The 22,863-nt window shown below is 39.7% G+C and overlaps 2 protein-coding genes across 7 annotated transcripts in view; one reads left to right on the forward strand and one right to left on the reverse strand.

Annotated features, from left to right (window-relative positions):
- The window catches only part of RINT1 (RAD50 interactor 1), a 24,757-nt gene extending 16,179 nt beyond the window's left edge, over positions 1–8,578 (forward strand). For all 4 annotated transcript variants that reach the window (XM_070787722.1, XM_070787720.1, XM_070787721.1 and 1 more), the window contains 5 exons: positions 582–777; positions 4,173–4,387; positions 5,669–5,849; positions 5,923–6,041; positions 7,099–8,578. In XM_070787722.1, the coding sequence (XP_070643823.1) occupies positions 582–777; positions 4,173–4,387; positions 5,669–5,849; positions 5,923–6,041; positions 7,099–7,291 (904 nt within the window). In that variant the 3' untranslated portion in view covers positions 7,292–8,578. The remainder of the gene's footprint in view (positions 1–581; positions 778–4,172; positions 4,388–5,668; positions 5,850–5,922; positions 6,042–7,098) is intronic.
- Positions 1–21,833, reverse strand: part of EFCAB10 (EF-hand calcium binding domain 10) — a 23,348-nt gene extending 1,515 nt beyond the window's left edge. Inside the window, exons 1-4 of one of the 3 annotated variants that reach the window (XM_070787725.1) lie at positions 21,690–21,833; positions 8,780–8,944; positions 8,585–8,672; positions 1,965–4,853 (exon numbers count right to left, since the gene is read on the reverse strand). In XM_070787725.1, the coding sequence (XP_070643826.1) occupies positions 4,817–4,853; positions 8,585–8,672; positions 8,780–8,944; positions 21,690–21,798 (399 nt within the window). In that variant the 5' untranslated portion in view covers positions 21,799–21,833 and the 3' untranslated portion in view covers positions 1,965–4,816. Of the gene's footprint in view, positions 1–1,964; positions 4,854–7,400; positions 7,479–8,584; positions 8,673–8,779; positions 8,945–21,689 lie in introns of those variants that run through there. The other 2 variants (XM_019958660.2, XM_070787724.1) reach the window with 2 other exon arrangements.
- Positions 21,834–22,863: the final 1,030 nt, after the last annotated feature.

Consider the following 22,863-nt stretch of genomic DNA (forward strand, 5'->3'; position numbering starts at 1 on the left):
GCTACTGCTGCTAAGTCGCTTCAGTCGTGTCCGACTCTGTGCGACCCCATAGACGGCAGCCCACCAGGCTCCCCCATCCCTGGGATTCTCCAGGCAAGAACACTGGAGTGGGTTGCCATTTCCTTTTCCAATGCATGAAAGGGAAAAGTGAAAGTGAAGTCGCTCGGTCGTGTCCGACTCCTAGCGACCCCATGGACTGCAGCCCTCCAGGCTCCTCCGTCCATGGGATTTTCCAGGCAAGAGTACTGGAGTGGGGTGCCGTTGCCTTCTCCAGGCACCAAAGCTAGCCAATAGGAAAACCCTATACCATAAACTTTGACATGCTGTGTGTGCTAAGTCACTTCAGTCATGTCCAACTCTTTGCGACCCTATGGACTGTAGCCGGCCAGGCTCCTCTGTCTTGGAATTCTCCGGGCAAGCTGGAGTGGGTTTCTATGCCCTCCTCAAGAGGATCTTCCCAACCCAGGGATTGAACCCGTGTCTCTTACATCTCCTGCATTGGCAGGTAAGTTCTTTACCACTAGCGCCACCTGGGAAGGCAATAAACCTTCATATGTCTTGTTAATTTTCTCCACAGACAGGTATAAAAATCTTCCCACAGCTTCCAGAAAGTTGCAGTTCCTGGAGTTACAGAAGGACTTAGTGGATGATTTTAGGATACGATTAACTCAGGTGATGAAAGAAGAGACTAGAGCTTCCCTTGGCTTTCGGTACTGTGCAATTCTTAATGCCGTGAACTATATCTCAGCAGTGCTAGCAGACTGGGCTGACAATGTTGTAAGTTAATCTTTTATGTTAAGTAATATATTAGTAATTTGAACAGTTTTACCTTTTGAAATGTTGAATCTGTAGCAAGCAGAAATAACACACGTTAGACAGAATCAAAACTGGGCCAAACTTAGGAGGTATGATTACAGTACATGTTTTTCTCATCTAAGTCTCGTATAGTTAAATCATGCTGATATTTTAATCATTGGAAAAGAAAGCCATCCTTTCATGAAATTGTAGTTTATAAAGTAAATCTTCCCTCTGTAGATTTTAAACTTGGGAAATACATTAAATGGTAATTGCCATCTCAGAAAAAGCTAAGCTTGTATAATGACGTCAAAATCAATAAAATTCAGAACTTTAAGGAAAATCAAAGAATAACATTTGGTACCTCTTAAAAGTGAAAGTGTTAGTCACTCAGTCATGCCCGACTCTTTGTGACCCTGTAGACTGCAGCCCGCCAGGCTCCTCTAATCCATGGAATTCTCCAGGCAAGAATACTGGAGTGGGTTGCCATTCCCTTCTCCAGGGGATCTTCCTGACCTGGGGATCAAACCCAGTCTCCTGCATTGTAGGTGGATTCTTTATTGTCTGAGCCACCAGGAAAGTCCCTATTGAGTGCCTTCAAACATGACAGATTATGAAGAGTCATAAAAATAGAAACATTTTTAACCTAAATATTTCATACATTAAAATATTGTTTAATATTTTGTTTTTTTGAAACATACTCAAGAGTAAATAGAATGGTAAAATGAACTCCTATATGCCTCTCACCCATCTTCTAGTACCAATTTTGTTTCATTTAAGCCTTTCTTCTACCGCTTATACAGAATTATTTTGAAGTAGACCTCAGATATATTTCATGGTAAATATTTCCATATGTACCTCTAAAAGATAAGAATCCCTTTTTAAAAAAGCAGCGTGGTATCTGGGGATCCTAGTTCCTCAACCAGGGATTGACCCTACACTTTCTGCATTGGAAGTATGGCATTTCAACCACTAGACCATCGAGGAAGTCCCCAATATACTATGAATTTATAACAAAATATTATACTATACTGCTAGCATATCATATAGAAAAAAATGTATTCCTTTACTGTGAGAGAAAAAAAAAATGAAAGTCTTTATCTTAAATCCAGGATAATCAGCCAAAAAACAGGAAACAAATATACTAATAATAGATGTAAACAAATAGCTGATAAACACAATCATAATTTATTTTAATCTGGGCCTTTTGGCTGGGACTTAGTAATTATTTAAAGACTTTTTTACAGAAATGTTAACTGAAATACATGTGTATGATATCATTCTGCTGAGCAAGGAAAATAATTATTTCCTAAAATGAATATTAGTGGAATGTAATGATCAATGCATTTGTCTTTATAAAGTCACCTAGTCAGAATACATTCATTCATTATGTACTTTTATGTGTCATGTTCCTAATTTTAGTAGGTGCTTTATTCACTCACCCCCACCAACCCCCACAGTGCTCCATTTTCTGCTTAGCTTTTTCATAAAACAGTCATTCTTGCTTCTTGTGCCAATGCTTTAATAAGAGACTCATTCAGGGGCACATTTTTAGCTTCAGTGAAATATTTGTGGAACATCATTAACTACTTTACTCAGTGCTGTAGTCGGTTAACGGAGATGAACTGGCCATCATCCCTGTCCTTAGAAAATTAATAATCTGATATTGAATTAACTGGTTCCTTCTGTCAACAGAGAAATAATCAAATTTTAGAGTTGACTCTTCAAATCATGACTAAATTTTGTGTCTGGTATGTTATTATGGTACAAATTTTGTTTAACACCAAATATCATTTAACCACATTCATAGTCCTTCAGCTTGTGAATACACTAAATAAAAATCATGTAAGCTCTTGAATTACCCAAAAATAGGAAGAATAGACAGAGTTCAGCTTCCATTCATTAGAGTCTGTACTAACAGCTGTCTGACCATTGCCAGATTGTGCCAAGCCTGACATATCCAGCCCATTCAGAATTAGGAGTTTTTCAGTCATAGGTGGCAAGAACCCAGATTAATGCTGGCCTGATTTGGGGAGTGGGGTGGCATGAGGTGAGGAACTTGTTTGTGTAACTGGAAGGATTAGGCATGGCTGCTCTCAAGTTATTCATTTCTGGCTTCACTCATAGGCAGGCTCTGGTAAATGTGGCCATAGGTGGCTCTAGGCTCCCACAGCCCATGAACAGTCTCAAAAGGACAGTGCTACTACCCTGACAGCTTGAGCAGAGATGCCAAGGCGGCCTCTCAAATGTCATCTCTGAACAATCCCCAGTAGCCATGCCCAGGCCCCTACTAATAGACATTTAGGTTTTTGGTTTTAAATGTTTTACTAGTTATCCACAGTGTTATTTTCCTATAAGGCAGAAAGAAGAGTATTAATTCTACCTAAAACAACACTGTAAAAAAATTATATTTTAATTATTTTAACTCATGTATCTGTTAGTTTACTGTAGCTATCAATCTCTGTCTCGAAAAAATGAGATTAGCCATTAGGGGAATGCAAATCAAAACCACAATGGGATACCACTGCATACAAACTAGAATGGCCATAATAATAATAATATAGTATCATTTATAAGCAGTGTGGAGAAATTTGTACCCTTATACACAACCAATAGGAGTGTAAAATGGTAGAGTTGCTTTCCAAAACTATTTTTTGGAAAATAGTTTGGCAATTCCTCAAAAGGTTAAATACAGAATTACTATATGATCCTGCAGTTCTACTCCTTGGTATATGTCCAAGAGAAATGAAAACATATATCTGCACAGAAACTTGTACACAAATGATCATAGAAATATTAGTCATAAAAGACAAAAAGTGGAAACAAGCCCAAATGTCTGTCAACTAATGAATGGATAAATAGGATATATCATTTGGCCACGAAAAGGAATGAAAACTGATACATATTACAACATGGTTGAACCTTGAAACATTATACCAAGTGAAAGAAGCTAGTTATAAAGAATCATAGATTATATGAGTCCATTTGCATGAAATGTCCAGAACAGGCAGATCTAGAGACAGAAGAGGAGTGATTGCCTAGGGGTGGGGGATGAGGACGACATTGGGAGATGATGGCAGAGAGTGGGATTTCTTTCTAGGGTAATGAAAACATTGTAAAACTGACTGCTGATAGATGCACAACTCTGAATGTATGAAACGCCACTGAACTGTATATTTATTTTTTGGCCACACTGCACAAAATGTGTTATCTTAGTTCCTTAACCAGAGATCAAATCCATGGCCCCCTGCAGTGGAAGCATAGAGTCTTAACAAAGAGACTGTATACTTTAAATGAATGAATTATATATGAGTTAGATCTCAAGCTGTTAAAAAAAAAAGTATCTTAAACATGTTAACATATTTTTTTGCTTTCAGTTCTTCTTACAGCTTCAACAGGCAGCACTGGAAGTCTTTGCAGAGAATAACACTCTGAGTAAACTCCAGCTAGGACAGCTAGCCTCTATGGAAAGCTCTGTCTTTGATGACATGATTAACCTGTTAGAGCGTTTAAAGCATGACATGCTGACCCGGCAAGTAGACCATGTTTTTAGAGAAGTTAAAGATGCTGCAAAACTGTATAAAAAAGAGAGGTAAGTCCTCTGTATTTTCTTATAAGTCAACTCTCAACTCCAGTTTATGAAAGTTAACAGATAACATGCAGTCAGATTTCCAAAGTGTCTATAGACAGCGTGGAGTTTGGCCTTTTGCACTCCCAACTTTTAACCATTTTTGATGGAAATCTTTCTAAAATATGTTTTGACAGTCTTAATCAGAATAAATGGATAACTTAACCTTCAGATGAGGCTGTAAATCCAGACGGCTGGTGTCTGATAGGGGGTTAAATGGCCTAGCCTGTCACCCACTGACAAAGCCAGGTGTTGCTGCAGTACCTGTGCATGCCTGCACTGTAGTGTAGTCACTGCCCACGATTCCTTGTGATGTCTGTTACCTCCCCCAGACGGTGGCTTCCTTGAGCACAGGCAGTGTCTGTCCTAGCACAGCCGTGTCACACAGAGGACTTATCCGTTTAGAGTGTCAATAGTCCCTGTTGTTTTGCTGAAAATTAACAGTGTAAAATTAACTAATGTCTTAAATGTTAATGCATTTTACATTTTAACTGTTTTATATCAGTAAGTCATGTTAAATTTGGAGGTTTACAGATTTTATCATCCTGCTTAAGTAAAGAGTGTTTCATTGAGAACTAAAGTATAAACATGAAAGAAAGTGTAAGTTGCTCAGTTGTATCTGACTCTTTGCTACTGTATCGTCCACGGAAGTCTCCAGGCCAGAATACTGGAGTGGGTAGCCTTTCCCTTCTCCAGGGGATCTTCCCAACCCAGGGATCAAACCCAGGTCTCCCGCATTGCAGGAAGATTCTTAATCAGCTGAGCCACCAGGAATCCCAAGAATACTGGAGTGAGTAGCCTATCCCTTCTCCAGTGGATCTTCCTGACCCAGGATTTGAACCGGGGTCTCCTGCATTGCAGGCAGATTCTTTACCAGATGAACCACAAGGGAAGCAAAAAGTATAAACATAGGTACAGGGAACTCCCTGGCCATCCAGTGGTTAGGACTTGGGGCTTTCACTGCTGAGGCCTGGGTTCAGTCCCTGGTCAGGGAGTTAAGATCCTGCAAGCTGTGAGGCATGGCCAAAAATAAAATAACATAACATAAAATAAACAAACAGGTATATTTATTTTCTGAGAGCACTTCTAATGTTGGGCTGTATAGTTTTTCTTATCCAGAATGCCCCAGAAAAGTGTATTTCCCCAGATTTAAAATAAGTAAAAAATCTTAAACATATAGAATGATGAAAAATTTCATAATAAAAATGAATATGCTGCAGACAGTGCTGTTTCTGCTTTTTCCAGGTGGTTGTCCTTGCCATCGCAGTCTGAACAGGCGGTGATGTCCCTGTCCAGTTCAGCTTGCCCCTTGCTGCTTACTTTACGAGACCGTTTACTTCAGTTAGAGCAGCAGCTTTGCTTCTCTCTATTTAAAGTTTTCTGGCAAATGCTTGTAGAGAAGCTGGACATATACATCTACCAAGAAGTAAGTAAGAGCAGACTGTATTTTGGGCTGTGATGATAAAGGCAACTCCTATATGAATTGTCCTTTTTTTCAGATAATTCTTGCCAATCACTTCAATGAAGGAGGAGCTGCTCAGCTGCACTTTGACATGACTCGGAATCTTTTCCCTTTGTTTTCTCACTATTGCAAGAGGCCAGAAAATTACTTTAAACAGTAAGCACAATATTTAACAATTAACTTCGATGTTATCAAATTGTTAGAGGAGGTTGTTTACTTTTTAAACAGCTTTAAGTTTCCAGTGATGTTAAGTATACATAGCATCAATTAAAAACTTAAAATAGTCATAAGATGTGATGATAAAATGTGACCCATGACCTCCAAAAGTTGATCAGAGCTGCATATAAATTATATGTTGAGCTTTGTTTTCTAACACTTGGTTTAATGCTTATTACTTGGAAATAAATAGAATATGAAAGCAAATGCACTCCTGCCATATTGAGTAAATAGAAGAAATTTAAAATGTTTAGTACTGAACAACAGGCCAGGCCTGAAGAAAAATTAAAATTTGTTTTCTTAAACATTTGATATTAGTTTTGGTTCTAAGTATAACTATGGGGAAGGCAATGGCACCCCACTCCAGTACTCTTGCCTGGAAAATCCCATGGACGGAGGAGCCTGGTGGGCTGCTGTCTATGGGGTCACACAGAGTCGGACACGACTGAAGCAACTTAGCAGCAGCAGTAGCAGCGTAACTAACATGATATATGAATAATTCTTAGCAGTATTTTTAGAAATTGGTATAAAACTTATTTAGATTTTTGAGATTATAAAGTATTCCTTTAAAACGAATAAAATGAAAGGTTTTTTTGCTCATTTCGGTATGATACTTATTTCTGCTTTTTTTTGTTTTATTCTGTATACCTATCTGCTTATATTTTGTCCCTTAATTTTCTCTTTTCCCATATCCTAAAGTTTTACCTACATTTAATATACTGTTAGTATCAAATATCATATTTGGGGAAGTAATGAATATGTGTTAAAACAATGATCCTTTTACCTTATAGTAATCTAATGAAATATAAAGTCTGTACATATACAGTCAACACATGTTGAAAGAGCCAAATAGTTAATCCATAGTTTTACAGAGGGCTTATGATCTGGCAATGCAGGGTAGCTGTTTAGTTTTTCTAAATGACATCATTACAGGACAATATAGGATGATATAGATAATGGAGATCTCATTTCCTTCCTGTTCTTTTTTTTTAAACAGTGTAAAAGAAGCCTGTATTCTTTTGAATTTGAATGTTGGTTCTGCCTTACTTCTGAGAGATGTCCTGCAGTCAACTTCAGGGCAACCTCCTGCCACAGCGGCACTAAATGAAGTTGGGATTTATAAACTGGCTCAGCAAGATGTTGAGATTCTACTTAATTTGAGGACAAACTGGCCTAACACTGGAAAATAAAGGGTCTTTTTTCGTTTGGGATTTTTGTTTTTTGTTTTAACAAAAAGGAAGCCAGTTGGATTTCAAGTTATATGCTGAAGTTCTGAATTAATGAAACTGGACAACTGAAAACTTTATAGAATCATTTATTATCTGGGACTTAGAGTGGTATTAAAATGCTGACCATATTTCCTGAGTCCTCTTGTTCCTAAGAAAACAAAAACAGAAAGCTCAGAGGCCACGAAAACTCAGAGTAATTCCATTTACAAATATACACAGTGACCATGTCTGTTAAATAAAATACAGAAGCAGAGATAATAAATTACAGTCAACTTTTAATTTCTTTTGCCAGTTAGAAAAGACTGTTGCAGGTAATCTAACATAACATAAATTTTTTTAAAAAAATCACTTTAAAATGTATGTTTTTAATTGAAGTTCCTGTATCTAGTTTGGAAATTCACTGTTTCCCATAAGAAAACACAAGCGATGGTGACTGAAATAGAATTTGCTCTCTTTCCACAAATGTCTTTCTATTTAGAATACTTCCTAGCTCCATTCCATGTGACAGTGGGCAACCTTTGCTTTGTGGATGAAACATTTTAACTGGAACACTGTGCTGCTGCCATCTGCTCTGAGGTAGGGAATGTAATTAAATATTTTTTGTTGAATATCTATGTAAGTAATGAGATGAGAATCTTAAAACTTTCTTCCAGCTTTTCCTTGGCCTTGGACTATGTTAAATTAGAGTTTTAAACACAAATTGAGCTAGCTTAGCTAAAGGCTTCTTTCTGTAAGTAGTTTCATTCCCATGGTTTTTTATTTCCTGACTTAGCATTTAGTTAATACTGTTCATGCTATAATACCTCAAATCCAAAACTGTCAGGCTGGCATGCAGCCTGTACTCCTGATAAACATTTACTGTGTGAGAAATCATTTTGAGAAAAATTTCATTACTCTGTATACAGAGATTTTCCAACTAGTATATTGTGCTTAAAGCTTTTCTGTTAGTTCTTCTGGCTGGCTGACGCTTCTCTATCTCATTCTCTGAGAACTGCTGGGGGTTCCCATTGAGAACAGAATGAAGCGGCCTCTGGAACCTCCTTACCCCAGCATCCCCTTCCTCCCCTCCCCCAAGGCTTAGAGACTGCTGTCAGCCCTTCCTGTCCTCACTTTCTAGACAGAAAGCTGAAAGTTTCCAGGGAATGAAATGCTTCTATCAAAAGGTAGGACCCTCTGTTTTAAAATGTATGAATTGTACGTCAACATCATGCCACATTATTTACATAAAATAAAGTCATTTAAAAATAAGCTTACACTTCATTCCTGAATTTTTCGAAAGTTACTCCATGTCCATCATCTTTTAAAACTTCCTCTGCAGTACACAGACCCAGGGTTTTTAGTGCTATAAGAGAAGAAAAAAGAAAACTTTATAAAGTGAGAATTAGTTTCAACTAGGGAAACTTATGTAATGACTACAAATTATTACCTCAGTTTGTAAAAGATACTGACCTTCTTTATACTGTACGAATGATATGGATCCTTTATTCGAGGAGTCCAGCATCTCAAACATAGATGCAATATTAGAGTTATCCATAAAGAAAGGGAGAGCCACGCCTGATAGTCTGGCAATTCTCAGCCGTTCCAGTATAGATATTAAATACTCTCTTGGTCTTTCTGTAAAAGAATAGTTCCAATGCTTTCTGATAAGAAATTAAAATATGTCTGTCATAAATGGAAATAGTCAGGTAACAATTACTAAATACCTATGTTTGAAGTATTGTACTAGGCACTGGGAATATAGGCCTTGCTTACAGGAAAGGCAAGACATTGAACATTAAATAATTATATACACAAGTGCTCTACTCCAGATGATTGAATAAAAATGTCCATTCAGGTCTACTGTATCCTTCAACTTCTCTGTATATTCATTCTAGTAATTTCTGAGAGTTTGATATTAAAATTCCCAACTAAAAACTTAATTCATCTACTTAATAATTGTTATAGTGGAACTTTATGTTACCTTGTTCTGTATTTTCCAAGTCTCTATAAATGTAATCATACTTTCATAATTTAAAAAAATAAAAATCAAGAGATGGAACCAAAGACAGAAAAAAAAAATGTCCAGAGATTAGACTTGTGCATAACATAGGAATGAAGATCAACTAAAAGAAAGGGTAAAGAATAGATTTTCAAAAACAAACATTTAGGTTAATATAGTCCTCCAGTTAGAAAGCATAAATGTTCAATCCTAATATAAGGGCAGTATTTTAGATACATAGGCTATCTTTCATCTAAACAATATTAAATATGAAAAATCAAGATCAATTCACTCTGTAGAAATAATGTAGGGAAGCTGTGATAATAAAGCTAAAAGAAGTATAGACATGGTGTGGCTTAGAAGAGGAATGCCTCACCTGCCCCATCACTGCATTCAATCCCGGGAGATAGATTCTTAAAAAAAGAAAGCCAAAGTCATTAAGAATTTCATACATCTATAAAAGTAGAAAAGCATAATGATCTCATCACCAGCTTCAACTGTTACATTTTGTGGCTGGTCTTATTTTACCATGATCCCATCTAGTTCCCTCTTCTTGTGTTTATGTAAATCACAGTAATCATCTCATTAGTGAATATGTAAGTGTGCATTTCTAAAAGATTAGAACCCCCTCTTTTTGGTTGCGATATAACACATATTGTGTAAGTTTAAGGTGTGCAACTTGTTGGTGTTGTGCATCTAAGCTGCAGGAGGATTGCTATGGTAGTACTAGTTAATGTTTCCATCACGTCACACAGTGAGCACTGCTTTTTTGTGAAGGGAATAATTAAGATCTAGTCTCAGCAAGTTTCATGCTTATAATACAGCATTGTTCTCTGTAATTACTATGCTGTGCATTAGATCTCCAGGACTTTATAGTTATCGACTAGTTACAAGTTTGTACCCTTAAACAACATCTCTCCTGTCCCTCACCCGCCAGTTTCTGGGAACCACCATTCTACTCTCTGTTTTTATAAGTTTGGCTTTTTTAGATTCCACGTTTAAGTGATACCATATAGTATTTGTCTTTCTCTGACTTATTTCACTTAGTCCAATGTCCTCAGGGCCCACCCATGACAGCTGTTATAACAGGTGTGAGTTGATACTTTATTGAGGTTTTAACTTGCATTCCCCTGATGATTTGTAATATACAGAGCATCTTTTCATGTACCTGTTGCTCTTTGGATGTCTTTCTTAGGAAAAAACTCTAGTTCCTCTGCCCATTTTAAATCAGATTGTTCGTTTGTTATCATCTATATGATCTGCACATATTTTCTCCCATTTCTCAGACTGCCTTTTCATTCTGTTGCTTCTTTTGCTGTGCAGAAGGGCTTCCACTGTTTGTTTTGGCTGTGCCATGTGGCTTATGGAATCTTTGTCCTCAACCCAGGGATCAAACCTGGGTCCCTGGAAGTGACAGCGCTGAGTCCCAACTGCTGGACTGCCAGGGAATTCCCTGTGCAGAAGTTTTTCAGTTTAATTTAATCTCCTTGTTGATATTGGCGTTTGTTGTTTGTGTTTTCGGTGTCATTCATATCCAGAAGTCGTTGCCAAGACCATTGTCGAAGAGCTTCTTCCCTATGTTTTCTTCTAGGAATTTTACAGTATCAGGTTTAAGTCTTTACTCCATTTCAAGTTAATTTATGTGAATGGTGTTAAGACAGGGGTCCAGTCTCCTTTTTCTGCATGTGGTTACTCATATTTCCCAACACCATTTGTTTGAAGAGGGACTCCTTTTTCTTTTTCATGTTACCACAATACTGTCATCTCGGTACAATTTATACATCCAACAAAATTCTTAACATTCGCAAATAGCCAGACATTATGCAAATTTCCAGTTGTCTCACAAATTTCATAAATTATAAATGCTCTTTAAAAATCAGTAATCAAATAAAGTCCATTCACTGTGATAGGTTATGTTTTTTAATCTCTCTTAACTACATAGGTTTCTCCTCCATGTATTTCCTTCCTTGGAATTTGTGTGTTGAAAATAGAAGTAGGTGAACTTTTAATCTAATATACTGCCTTTTGGTGAAACTTTGAATACACTATAGCAGCAAATAGGCTACTAATGCAATCACATATGCAATCTACGTCATTTCTTTCTTAACTGTATTTCAAAATCAGAAAACATCTATGTTTGAATTTCAGTTCATTATATTTCTTTTTAAGGATAGAATAAACAATGCTGATGGAACGTGCTGTGTTACTAAGATTTCTTGCTGTATATCCTTTAGACTACATGGGGTGCTATAATGCTTATACTTGGAATCTATAATTTATACTCTATCTGCTTCTAAAAATGTTTTGAAAATGCTTCAGTTCAGTTCAGTTGCTCAGTTGTGTCCGACTCTTTGCGACCCCATGAATTGCAGCACGCCAGGCCTCCCTGTCCATCACCAACTCCCGGAGTTCACTCAAACTTATGTCCATTGAGTTGGTGATGCCATCCAGCCATCTCATCCTCTGTCATCCCCTTCTCCTCCTGCCCCCAATCCCTCCCAGCATCAGGGTCTTTTCCAATGAGTCAGCTCTTCACATGAGGTGGCCAAAGTATTGGAATTTCAGCTTTAGCATCAGTCCTTCCAATGAATATTCAGGACTGATTTCCTTTAGGATGGACTGGTTGGATCTCCTTGCAGTCCAAGGGACTCTCAAGAGTCTTCTCCAACACCACAGTTCAAAAGCATCAATTCTTCGGCACTCAGCTTTCTTCAGAGTCCAACTTTCACATCCATACATGACCACTGGAAGAACCATAGCCTTGACTAGATGGACCTTTGTTGGCAAAGTAATGTCTCTGCTTTTTAATACATGCTATCTAGGTTGGTGCTATCTAGATTGGTCACAACTTTCCTTCCAAAGGAGTAAGCGTCTTTTAATTTCATGGCTGCAATCACCATTTGCAGTGATTTTGGAGCCCCAAAAAGTAAAGTCTGACACTGTTTCCACTGTTTCCCCATCTATTTCCTATGAAGTGATGGGACCAGATGCCATGATCTTAGTTTTCTGAATGTTGAGTTTTAAGTCAACTTTTTCATGCTCCTCTTTCACTTTCATCAAGAGGCTTTTTAGTTCCTCTTCACTTTCTGCCATAAGGGTGGTGTCATCTGCATATCTGAGGTTATTGATATTTCTCCTGGCAATCTTGATTCCAGCTTGTGCTTCTTCCAGCCCAGTGTTTCTCATGATGTATTCTGCATAGAAGTTAAATAAGCAGGGTGACAATATACAGCCTTGACGTACTCCTTTTCCTATTTGGAACCAGACTGTTGGTCCATGTCCAGTTCTAACTGTTGCTTCCTGACCTGCATATAGGTTTCTCAAGAGGCAGATCAGGTGGTCTGGTATTCCCATCTCTTTCAGAATTTTCCACTTAACAGTGCAAAGTTGCTTTAGTCATGTCCGACTCTTTGCAACCCCATGGACTATAGCCCGCCAGGCTCCTCTGTCCATGGGATTCTCCAGGCAAGAGTATTGGAGTGACTTGCCATTTCCTCTTCCGGGGGATCTTCCCAACCCAGGAATTGAACCCAGGTCTCCTACATCTCTTGCACTGGCAAGCGGGTTCTTTACCACTAGCACCACCATGTTTGGAGTCTATAATTTATACTCCACCTGCTTCTAAAAATGTTTTGAAAAATGCTTGTAAACAGAAGTATATATAATAAGATATGTTTTTTTAAAACACAAAGGGAAGAGCCAAATGTTACTAACCACCTGAATTACATACATACAGTTGATGATGACGATCAGTTTTTCAAGGGACACAAACTTCAAGTTCAACTTTGTAATACTAATAGTATTTACTGAGCCCTTACCATGTGCCTGGTACTACACTAAGCATTTTCTGTGGCTAACTTCATTTCCTCCTCCCAAGTGTCACTTGCTCGAGGCCACACAGTCTGTATAAACCTAGGCAGTGTGCTTCCACAGCTCCTGGCCTCTACCACACTTAACTCACATGAGAAGCATTTGCTACACCCAAACCTAGTCAGTCATGAGGCTCTCTCCCAAGTCTTTATTGATAGTTCTCAAATTCATCCTATCTTCACCACTCCTAAGCAGTAGCCCTTACCTGGGTAACTACTTTAAAAAAAAAATTCTGATTTCCTTAATGCTATCCCCTTTAATGCTATCCCCTACACTCCCTCCTTCCACAGCATAGAATTGCCACTGGGAAGGGCTGCCCAGTTAGAGGCTGTATTTCCCAATACAGCCTAGGAAAGGCCAGATTTTCTTACCAAATGATTCAGGTTATGTCAGATTTGGCTGTTAAATGAGTTATGAAAATCTACTGGCTTTCAGAGATTCCATAATTTGAGGATCAAGGATATGGGATCATGGATGTATTGTCACAACAGTAACAGCCCAGCCACGCTGTCCTGTCTTATTTTCCATAACTCCCTTACAATTCCAAGGTTTTCAAACTGAGATACATATCATAATGCCAGGAGCTTTGCAAAAATCCAAGATAAAGATACACCATTTCTTTCTGAGCATCATTCATATGTGTGTAAGTTGCTCAGTCATCTCCGACTCTTTGTGACACCATAGACTGTAGCCCACCCGTCTCCTCTGTCCATGGGATTCTCCAGGCAAGAATGCTGAAGTGGGTTGCCATTCCCTTCTCCGGGGGATCTTCCCCACCCAGGGATTGAACCCAGGTCTCCTGCATTGCAGGCAGATTTTGTACCATCTGAGCCACCAAGGAAGCCCAAGCATCATTCAGACAATAGTAAATATGCTTCTTCTTATTCACTATTGTAGGAGCATCATTCTTACAACAGTGAATAATAGGAAACACATTAAGAAATGGAGCGGCTTTCCTGGTGGCCAAGAGGTTAAGAATCCACCTGGCAATGAAGGGGACACAGTTCAACTGCTGATCTAGGAAGATCCCACATGCCACTGGGCAACTAAGTCCATGCACCACAACTGCTAAGCCTGTGCTCCAGAGCCTGGGAACTGTAACTACTGAGGCCACGTTCTGCAGCTACTAAAGCCCAAGCACCTAGAGCCTGTGCCCCACAACAAGAGGAGCCACTGCGATGAGAAGTCTGTGCAACACACCTAGAGAGTGCCCCCATTCTCTGTAACTAGAGAAGGCTCAGGCATAGCAATGAAGACCCAGCAGAGCCAAAAAACCTAAAAAAATATTTTTTAACACATGTATACCTGTGGTGGATTCATTTTGATATTTGGCAAAACTAATACAATTATGTAAAGTTTAAAAATAAAATTTTAAAAAAACTCATCATCAAAAAAAAAAAAAAGTGAAAAAGAAATGGATATATGATGTTTCCCCCTTACCTATCCATGGAGAATACATTCCAAGACCCCTGATAGATGTCTGAAACCACAGACAGTACTGAGCCCTATATATTCTATGTGTTTTCCTATACATACATGTATCTATGATAAAGTTTAATTTATAAATAAGGCAGAGTAAGAAATTAACAACAATAATAAAATCAAACAATTTTAACAATATACCATAATAAAAGTTATATGAATGTGGTCTCTCTCAAAATACCTTATTATACAAACCAATGCAATGGACATGAACCTGAGCAAATTCCAGGATATGGTGAGGGACAGGGAAGCCTGGCGTGCTGTATACAGTCCATGCGGTCACGAAGAGTTGGACACAACTTGGCGACTGAACAACAACAAATACCTTTTCCATCTTAACTAAGCATTTATCATGTACTGTGGCTGTAACTTCTTTAGTGTGAGGTACAACAATAAAATTGGAATTTCTTTTTCCTTCTTCACAGTTTCATGGAGAGAAGATTCATTCTTACCAAAGATCTTAGCACCCTCAGCACTCTGTGACTTTTTTTCTTTCCTTATTAAGTTGAGAATGTTCACCTTTTCACTTAAAGGAAGCAGTTATAGCTTCTCTTTGGCGTACCCAAACTAGCTTCATCACTGGTCTGGTGCTTTGGGTCCAGTATTCGGTAAAATCTGTAAATATTTTTTGGTAAAAAAAAGGGTGACTTGAATACAAGCACTGCAGTCCCGTGACCATCAATCTGTAACTGAGATGGCTACTAAGTGACTCAGGGTGGACAGGCTGGACAAAGGGACGATTCGAGGCTGAGGCAGTATGGTTCAAGGTTTCATCAGCACTACTCGGAAGAGTGTGAAATTTATAACATCAATTGATTATTTCTGAAATTTTCCATTCAATATTTTCATACTGCAGCTTACTGCAGGGAACCAAAACTGCTGAAAGCAAAACTGTGCATAAGGAAGGACATTCATGTATCTGTAGGAGAACAAAACATTCATTTCAGCTAAAACAAGTGACTTCAAAGAAGCTTGGTATGCAGTATCAGGATGAGGTCTCAGACGCTAAGGGTACAAGTTGCCTTTCTTCTGCCATTAGGAGGGCTTGGATGGAAACTGAAGAGCACACCCATGCAGCGAGTGAGGGAAATCCCTGGATAATTACTGCATAGCAGGGCAGGTGAGCGGTCAGTCCAGACTGGAGCAGGGGGGTTGAGTGGGGGGGGTGGGGATGGTGATGACCTGATGAATGTAAATGAGATGAATGTAATGAGATGAGATCTGTACTTGTGAAAAAAGAGCATATGGGTGAGCTAGTGTTAATTACACAGAAAACTGAAGCAAACATTTAAAATGTAGCATTATTAGCTTGAGGGGAAAAAAACAAAGGAAATATAGTCATAACATACTACATGGATTAGTTGTGGATATCTGCCTAATACTAATAATGTAAATTCTGAACACTGATTATATCCAAATTGTGTTCTAACTTTATTGGGAAGATGAGAGTGACTGGGAACAGGTGTGAATGTGTATGTGTGTGTGTGCACACACGTGTGTGCATTTCTGGAACTGTGGTGGCTACTGTGGGAAAATTTTAACTTAGGTAAATCCACTTAAGGGGCACCCTTAAAAGAGAATCCCAAACCTCTCAGAGACAATGAAATGTGTTCTTTGGTTGGTATGCAGAAGCTTCTAAAAGACAAAATGACTCCAAAATCTAATAGGATCCTTATAGCATGCAACGGAGAAGACACTGGCACCCCACTCCAATACTCTTGCCTGGAAAATCCATGGACGGAGGAGCCTGGTAGGCTGCAGTCCATGGGGTCGCTAAGAGTTGGACACGACTGAGCAACTTCACTTTCACTTTTTACTTTCATGCATTGGAGAGGGAAATGGCAACCCACTCCAGTATTCTTGCCTGGAGAATCCCAGGGACAGAGGAACCTAATGGGCTGCTGTCTATGGGGTCGCACAGAGTTGGACAGGACAGAAGCGACTTAGCATAGCATAGCATAGCATAGCACAGCATGCAAATCAAAACTCTTTAGTGAGAAACCTCGGGCCATGTGAGCAGGTAATCTTAGTTTATCTGTCAGAATTACAGTGTGGATCCAGCTATTCTTTGGAGTTTTGTATTACAATACTTGTTTGTTGTTGTTGTTTAGTTGCTAAGTTGTGTCCAACTCTTTTGTAACTCATGGACTGTATGTAGCCTGCCAGGCTCCTCAGTCCATGGGATTCTCCAGGCAAGAATACTGGAGTGGGCTGCCATTTCCTTCTCTAGAGGATCTTCTCAACCCAAGGAATGAACCCGAATCTCCTGCACTGGCAGGCAGATTCATTACCACTGAGCCACAAGAGAAGCCCCTACAGCACCTGAAAGTGAAAGTCGCTCAGTTCTGTCCCACTCTTTGCGACCCCATGGACTATAGTGTCCATGGAATTCTCCAGGCCAGAATACTGGAGTGCGTAGCCTCTCCCTTCTCCAGGGGATCTTCCCAACCCAGGGACTGAACCCAGGTCTCCCACATTGTGGGTGGATTCTTTACCAGCTGAGCCACAAGGGAAGCTCAAGAATACTGAAATGGGTAGCCTATCCCTTCTCCAGGGGATCTTCCCAACCCAGGAATCGAACCAGGGTCTCCTGCATTGCGGGTGGATTCTTTACCAACTGAGCTATGATGGAAGCCCCTACAGTACCTGAGATATGGCTAAAATTTAATGAAGGCTATAAGATCTCTGTTTGTGTCTGCCTGTTTATGTTTATGTATATGTATGTCTATGTAAATGTGGCATTTTTCTATTACTTTCAGATGGTACTGCCAAGATTAATTTAAAAAAAAATTCAATTTAACTGGCTTAAAAAATTGATGTAATGTGTGAAAGCCGCTCAGCTGTGTCTGACTCTTTGTGACTACATGAAATATACAGTCCATGGAATTCTCCAGGCCAGAATGCAGTGGATGGCCTATCCCTTCTCCAGGGGATCTTCCCAACCCAGGGATTGAACCCAGGTCTCCCACATTGCAGGCAGATTCTTTACCAGATGAGCTACCAGGGAAGCCCTAAAAAAATTAGAGCTTATTAATTAAGCATTCCTAAACTCTCAGAAATATAGAAACAAACATGATTTTAAAGTTCACATGATCTAGAATAAATGAAATGATCTTTGATAAATAAAAGCTATTGTTTAAGTTTGTTGGTTTAATAAAAACAAGCATGTCTTCTCAGAATAGTCAATATTAAATGTAAGGCAAACATACAACTTTTTCTATCTGGGTTTACTAGTCAAATAAGCTCATGCTATTTGTTACAGAATTTGCCAGCAAGTAACATTAAGATCAACTCAGTTCAGTCACTCAGTTGTGTCCGATTCTTTGCAACCCCAGGGACTGCAGCATGCCAGGCTTCCCTGTCCATCACCAGCTCCCGGAGCTTGCTCAAACTCATGTCCATTGAGTTGGTGATACCATCCAACCATCTCATCCTCTGTTGTCCCCTTCTCCCGCCTTCAGTTTTTCCCAGCATCAGGGTCTTTTCCAATGAGTCAGTTCTTCGCATCAGGTGGCCAAAGTATTGGAGTTTCAGCTTCAGCATCAGTCCTTCCAAAGAACATTCAGAGATGATTTCCTTTAGGATTGACTGGTTTGACCTCCTTGCAGGCCAAGAGACTCTCAAGAGTCTTCTCCAAAATCACAGTTCAAAAGCATCAATTTAAAACACTTGCTTTTAACAATTATACCTGGATTATCTTAATGTTCAATTGATGCTTTTGAACTTTAAGATAATCCAGGTATAATTGTTAAAGGCAAGTGTTTTAAATAAATGTAAAGTTTATACTAAGTTAAACTAAATAATGACATTCATTGAATATCTAGATCATTTCCAGAGAAGATAATGTACTAAGACATTGACTGCTAAACATAAGTTTATTTACTTTTGGCTTTTTAATTTTTACAGACAGACAGAAGATATTTGGGTCTATTAATATGTCTTCTGCCACATTACAAATGGTATAGTAAAAAACCATGTCTCTAAAAAATATGTTATGATTATGTCTTTATAAATTTGCTAATCCACTACAGGATATTAACATATGATAGTTCACAATTGCCTGCTTCCTAGTTTTCACTGGAAAGCAAAGATTACAAATAGTTAAAAAAATTTTTTTTTTAACAAATAGTTAAAATTTATAATTCATATGTAAAAATAAAACTGCTAGCAACAATAAGGGTGAAAGAAAAAAACAGTGTATGAAAAGTAGTAAGGAAAATAGAATATATCTTTTGGATAAGCTGTACAACTTGATATAAACCTCAGAGAAATCACAACAGCTCATATGTGGGCAACCTGCAGGCCTGCTGTTATGTGGCCACCCAGAAGGTCACAAGATACATTCAAACTGCAAGCCAGGAAAATCCATCGGACTGTAACTGCCAGCCTCATTACACCATCTGGAGATGCTTCGAACTCAAATCTAAAAATGTTCTCAAATGGCTTCTCTTTAACGCAGAAACTGAATGTATAATTTGCTCAGACTATTAGCCTTTGTTTTTCTTTTGTTTCCATAGAAATGCGTCTTGTTAAATTATAAATTACCTTATGGCTCACAGCACAGGGAGGCCTCATTGAGGTGAAAGTTCACCTGCAACGCTGCTGCTGCTGCTGCTGCTGCTGCTGCTGCTGCTGCTAAGTCGCTTCAGTCATCCGACTCTGTGCAACCCCCTAGACAGCAGCCCACCAGGCTCCCCCATCCCTGGGATTCTCCAGGCAAGAACACTGGAGTGGGTTGCCATTTCCTTCTCCAATGCATGAAAGTGGAAAGTGAAAGGGAAGTTGCTCAGTCGTGTCCGACTCTTAGCGACCCCATAGACTGCAGCCCACCAGGCTCCTCTGCCCAGGGGATTTTCCAGGCAAGAGTGCTGGAGTGGGGTGCCATTGCCTTCTCTGACCTGCAACACTGGCTTCCTGAAATAAAACATCTTCACTTCATCCTGTTTTGAGGCATCATGAGGCTACATGGTTGCTGATACACCAGGCTGTGCCTATATAAATAACTTAAAACTAATGGCACATAATACAAAAAAAAAACCTGTTGGTAGACTTAGAAAGGTAAAACTTAAAAAACTTCTAGTTATAACCCATTTGAATTATTTAACTTGTTAAATTCTTGGCTCCTGGGAATCTCTGCTCTGGACAATTTTTCAATCCTTGGCTATTATTTTCCTTATAGTTAGCATATTGACCTCTCTAGTGTGTTGTATACTCTCGAGTCTTAAATGCCTGTTGCCAGCTACTCACGTGCCAAATGGCATCCATCAGGAACCAACAACCAGACAAAATCAACAATAACCCTGTGAAAGATGAACACGACTACATGGCTCTCCCACTTAAGGACTCAACTAATGCAAACGGTGTGTATGTGATTCTTCAGCCTGACTACATTAATGAGGGTAACGGAGGATAATGTAATATTGGCTGGTCATACTTTTAAGCCCAAAGAGAGAACGACCAAAAGCAGGAGGCAGGGTGGGGAGGTGGATTGTTAAAATCAAGATTAATTGGAGACCAGTCTTGAAAAATTCCCTGGACAGACAAAACCAATTAAGTCATACAAGCAAAGCTTAATTTAGCTTTTTCTGCAAGATTAACTTGACCTGGGTCATTGTTTGCTTCTGCCTCTGGAAAGCATAAGCATAAAATTTAAACTTTCCCAAGTTTGATCTGAGGTAACCATTAACCTATTCCCTATCATTTACGAAGATGCTAATATTCTAACCAATTTTTGTGAAGAATAAACAGTTACTGCCTTCTCACCACAATACACTGCTTTCTAACAATAAACCTCTGAGCCTCATTCCTTGTTCTGGTTTGAGTCCTCCTGGTTTGCAAACTGTCTTTTTGGTGTATGCACAATGGTGATTATTGGTTTTACTTCTGCTATTTCTGAAGTTTTCACACACACACACACACACACACACACACACACACACACACACACACACACATCTGCCTCTAAAAGCAAAAGATTATTTTCACCACTATTACCAAAACCCAGCAAGAGACAGTAGTCATTTTTTTTAAAAGTAGGTTTTTAAAAATTAGTTTGATAGCAACTTTTCCCCAGTGCATTAAAAAGTGCATTCCTTTTGTATTTTTAAAAAATTTCTATTTTTAATTGTTGCAGAGTTTTTAACTGCTTTATTGTCTTAAAACAATTAGAAAGAACTTGATCACCCTATACATGACCATACTGGTTGGGTGGTTTTTGACAAAACTGGAATGTTGGCTATTTACATGTCCTTATACAGAAGCAAATAGGCAATTTTGGCATTTTGGAAACTCCATATGAGGCAAGCTACCATTCTCCACCCTGAGGAGAAGCACATCAACTCATTTTCACCTACACATAACTTTTAAGTTTACAGGCCACACAAAAATTATGAAATGATTCAAACTTTATATGAATGATTCAAACTTTATATGGGGATCGAGTGTATTAAAAATGTCAGAAAAATCTGTCTCAAAAACATCCTTCTGTTCTACCCTATCAACTGTTTTTTACCAGATTAAAAACTCTTTGAGGGCAGGGGTAATACTGGAAACATCTGTTGGTTGCAGACATAAGGATGATTTATACGTTATTCATTTAATCTTCTCCACGTTGCCATAAGATCGGTACTATTATAGTCTCCATTTTTCAGAAGAGGGGAAAGAAATTCAGGCTCTTGCCCAGTCACAAAGTACTAAGGGATGAACCCCGGAGCGTCTCTTCCACCTGCGACAACCCTCACCGGCCAGAGTCCCGCCACACTTGGCAAGAGGCAGGCACAAAGAGGCCGTTGCGTTAAGTCTTGTTTAATTGAAAGCCACAGTGTTAACGGGCAGCAGGAGGGCTCAACTAGCCGAGAGGCATGAAAGAGTGTTTGCGGAGTTGGGGAGGTGGTATCCAGGAAGGAAGCTGTCCTTCGTCCCCCGAGACGCACGCGTGGAGGGATGGCTGGCTACACGAGGAATTTTTGAGGACCGCTTGGTGTGGGACGGAAAGTCGAGTGGTAGGCAAGACACTTGCAAGACACTTACCCGGCCGGAAAAAGAGGAGGGCGCTGGTAAGATAGGTCAGCAAGTCCATAATTCGATGTTTTTCCAAATAATTCCTGGCTTGGAGCTCCCTGCTGCTGCGGGCCTCCATCGCGTCTAGCTGGGCTGTTGCTAGGCGACCAGGCAGCGTCGCCGTCGCTCGGCTCCGCCCCTTCCGCCCGGTTACTTGACGCGCCCCGGACTGGCTGAGACCTGGGCACCAAGTCTACACCTCATCCAGAAAAGGCAGTTTGGGAAGTGTGGGGTGGGGCAGACACGGAGGCAGGAGGGAGATTAGTGCACAGCCCCTTGCGGAAAGATGTCCTTGTCCCCCATCTGGGCTGAGGGTTGGGCCTGATGATCTTTCCCTGTTTCTGTCTCTAGCACCTAGCTCAGTACTTGTTGATCCAGGGCCTCATATGGTAATAATACACACAGTATGTGTGAATGTGTTAGTCGCTCAGTCGTGTCCGACCCTTTTCGAGCCCAAGGACTGTAGCCCGCCAGGCTCCTCTGTCTATGGAATTCTCCAGGCAAGAATACTGGAATGGGTTGTTAGTTCCTTCCCTATCCCGACCCAGGGATAGAACCCTAGTTCCCCATATTCCAGGCAGGTTCCTTACCATCTGAGCCACCAGGGAAACTTCTGTAATAACAGGGGTGTCCAGTGGAGAGTCCTAAGCAGCACCTTTGATGTGAGCAGCATGCAGAGCAGTGCTGGTGGTGAGGCAGGAAGGGGCCGTTTTCTCTACGGGATGGTGCAGTCATGAAGCACGTGAATGCTTCACTAGACCGTTTGGAGCTGGTCTTAAGGAGAAAGAGACCACTTGACAGTGGTTTTGAGAGAGAGTCACTAAGTAAGGTGGCGAGGAGAGGCCTCTATTTAGCCATGGAAGTACCTGAGAAACTAAACTCTAGGCTTGGACTTCTGTTCTTGAGGGCCAGGCTCTGAGATCAGTGCCCTTACCTACCACCAGAGAGTTATTCCAGAACAGTCACTTCAAGAAGACGAAAGACAAATGGCCAATAAACATATGAAAATATTCTTAGCCTCTCCAGCAATCCTGTAGACAAAACTACAAGAAAATGCCATTTTACGTCCATTTTACATCTACCAAACTGGTAAAAATAAGGCAGCTGAACAGTATCAACTGCTGGTAAGGCTATAGTGCAACAA

Source organism: Bos indicus, chromosome 4 (genome assembly GCF_029378745.1).
Source record: "Bos indicus isolate NIAB-ARS_2022 breed Sahiwal x Tharparkar chromosome 4, NIAB-ARS_B.indTharparkar_mat_pri_1.0, whole genome shotgun sequence".
Classification (NCBI taxonomy): Eukaryota; Metazoa; Chordata; class Mammalia; order Artiodactyla; family Bovidae; genus Bos; species Bos indicus.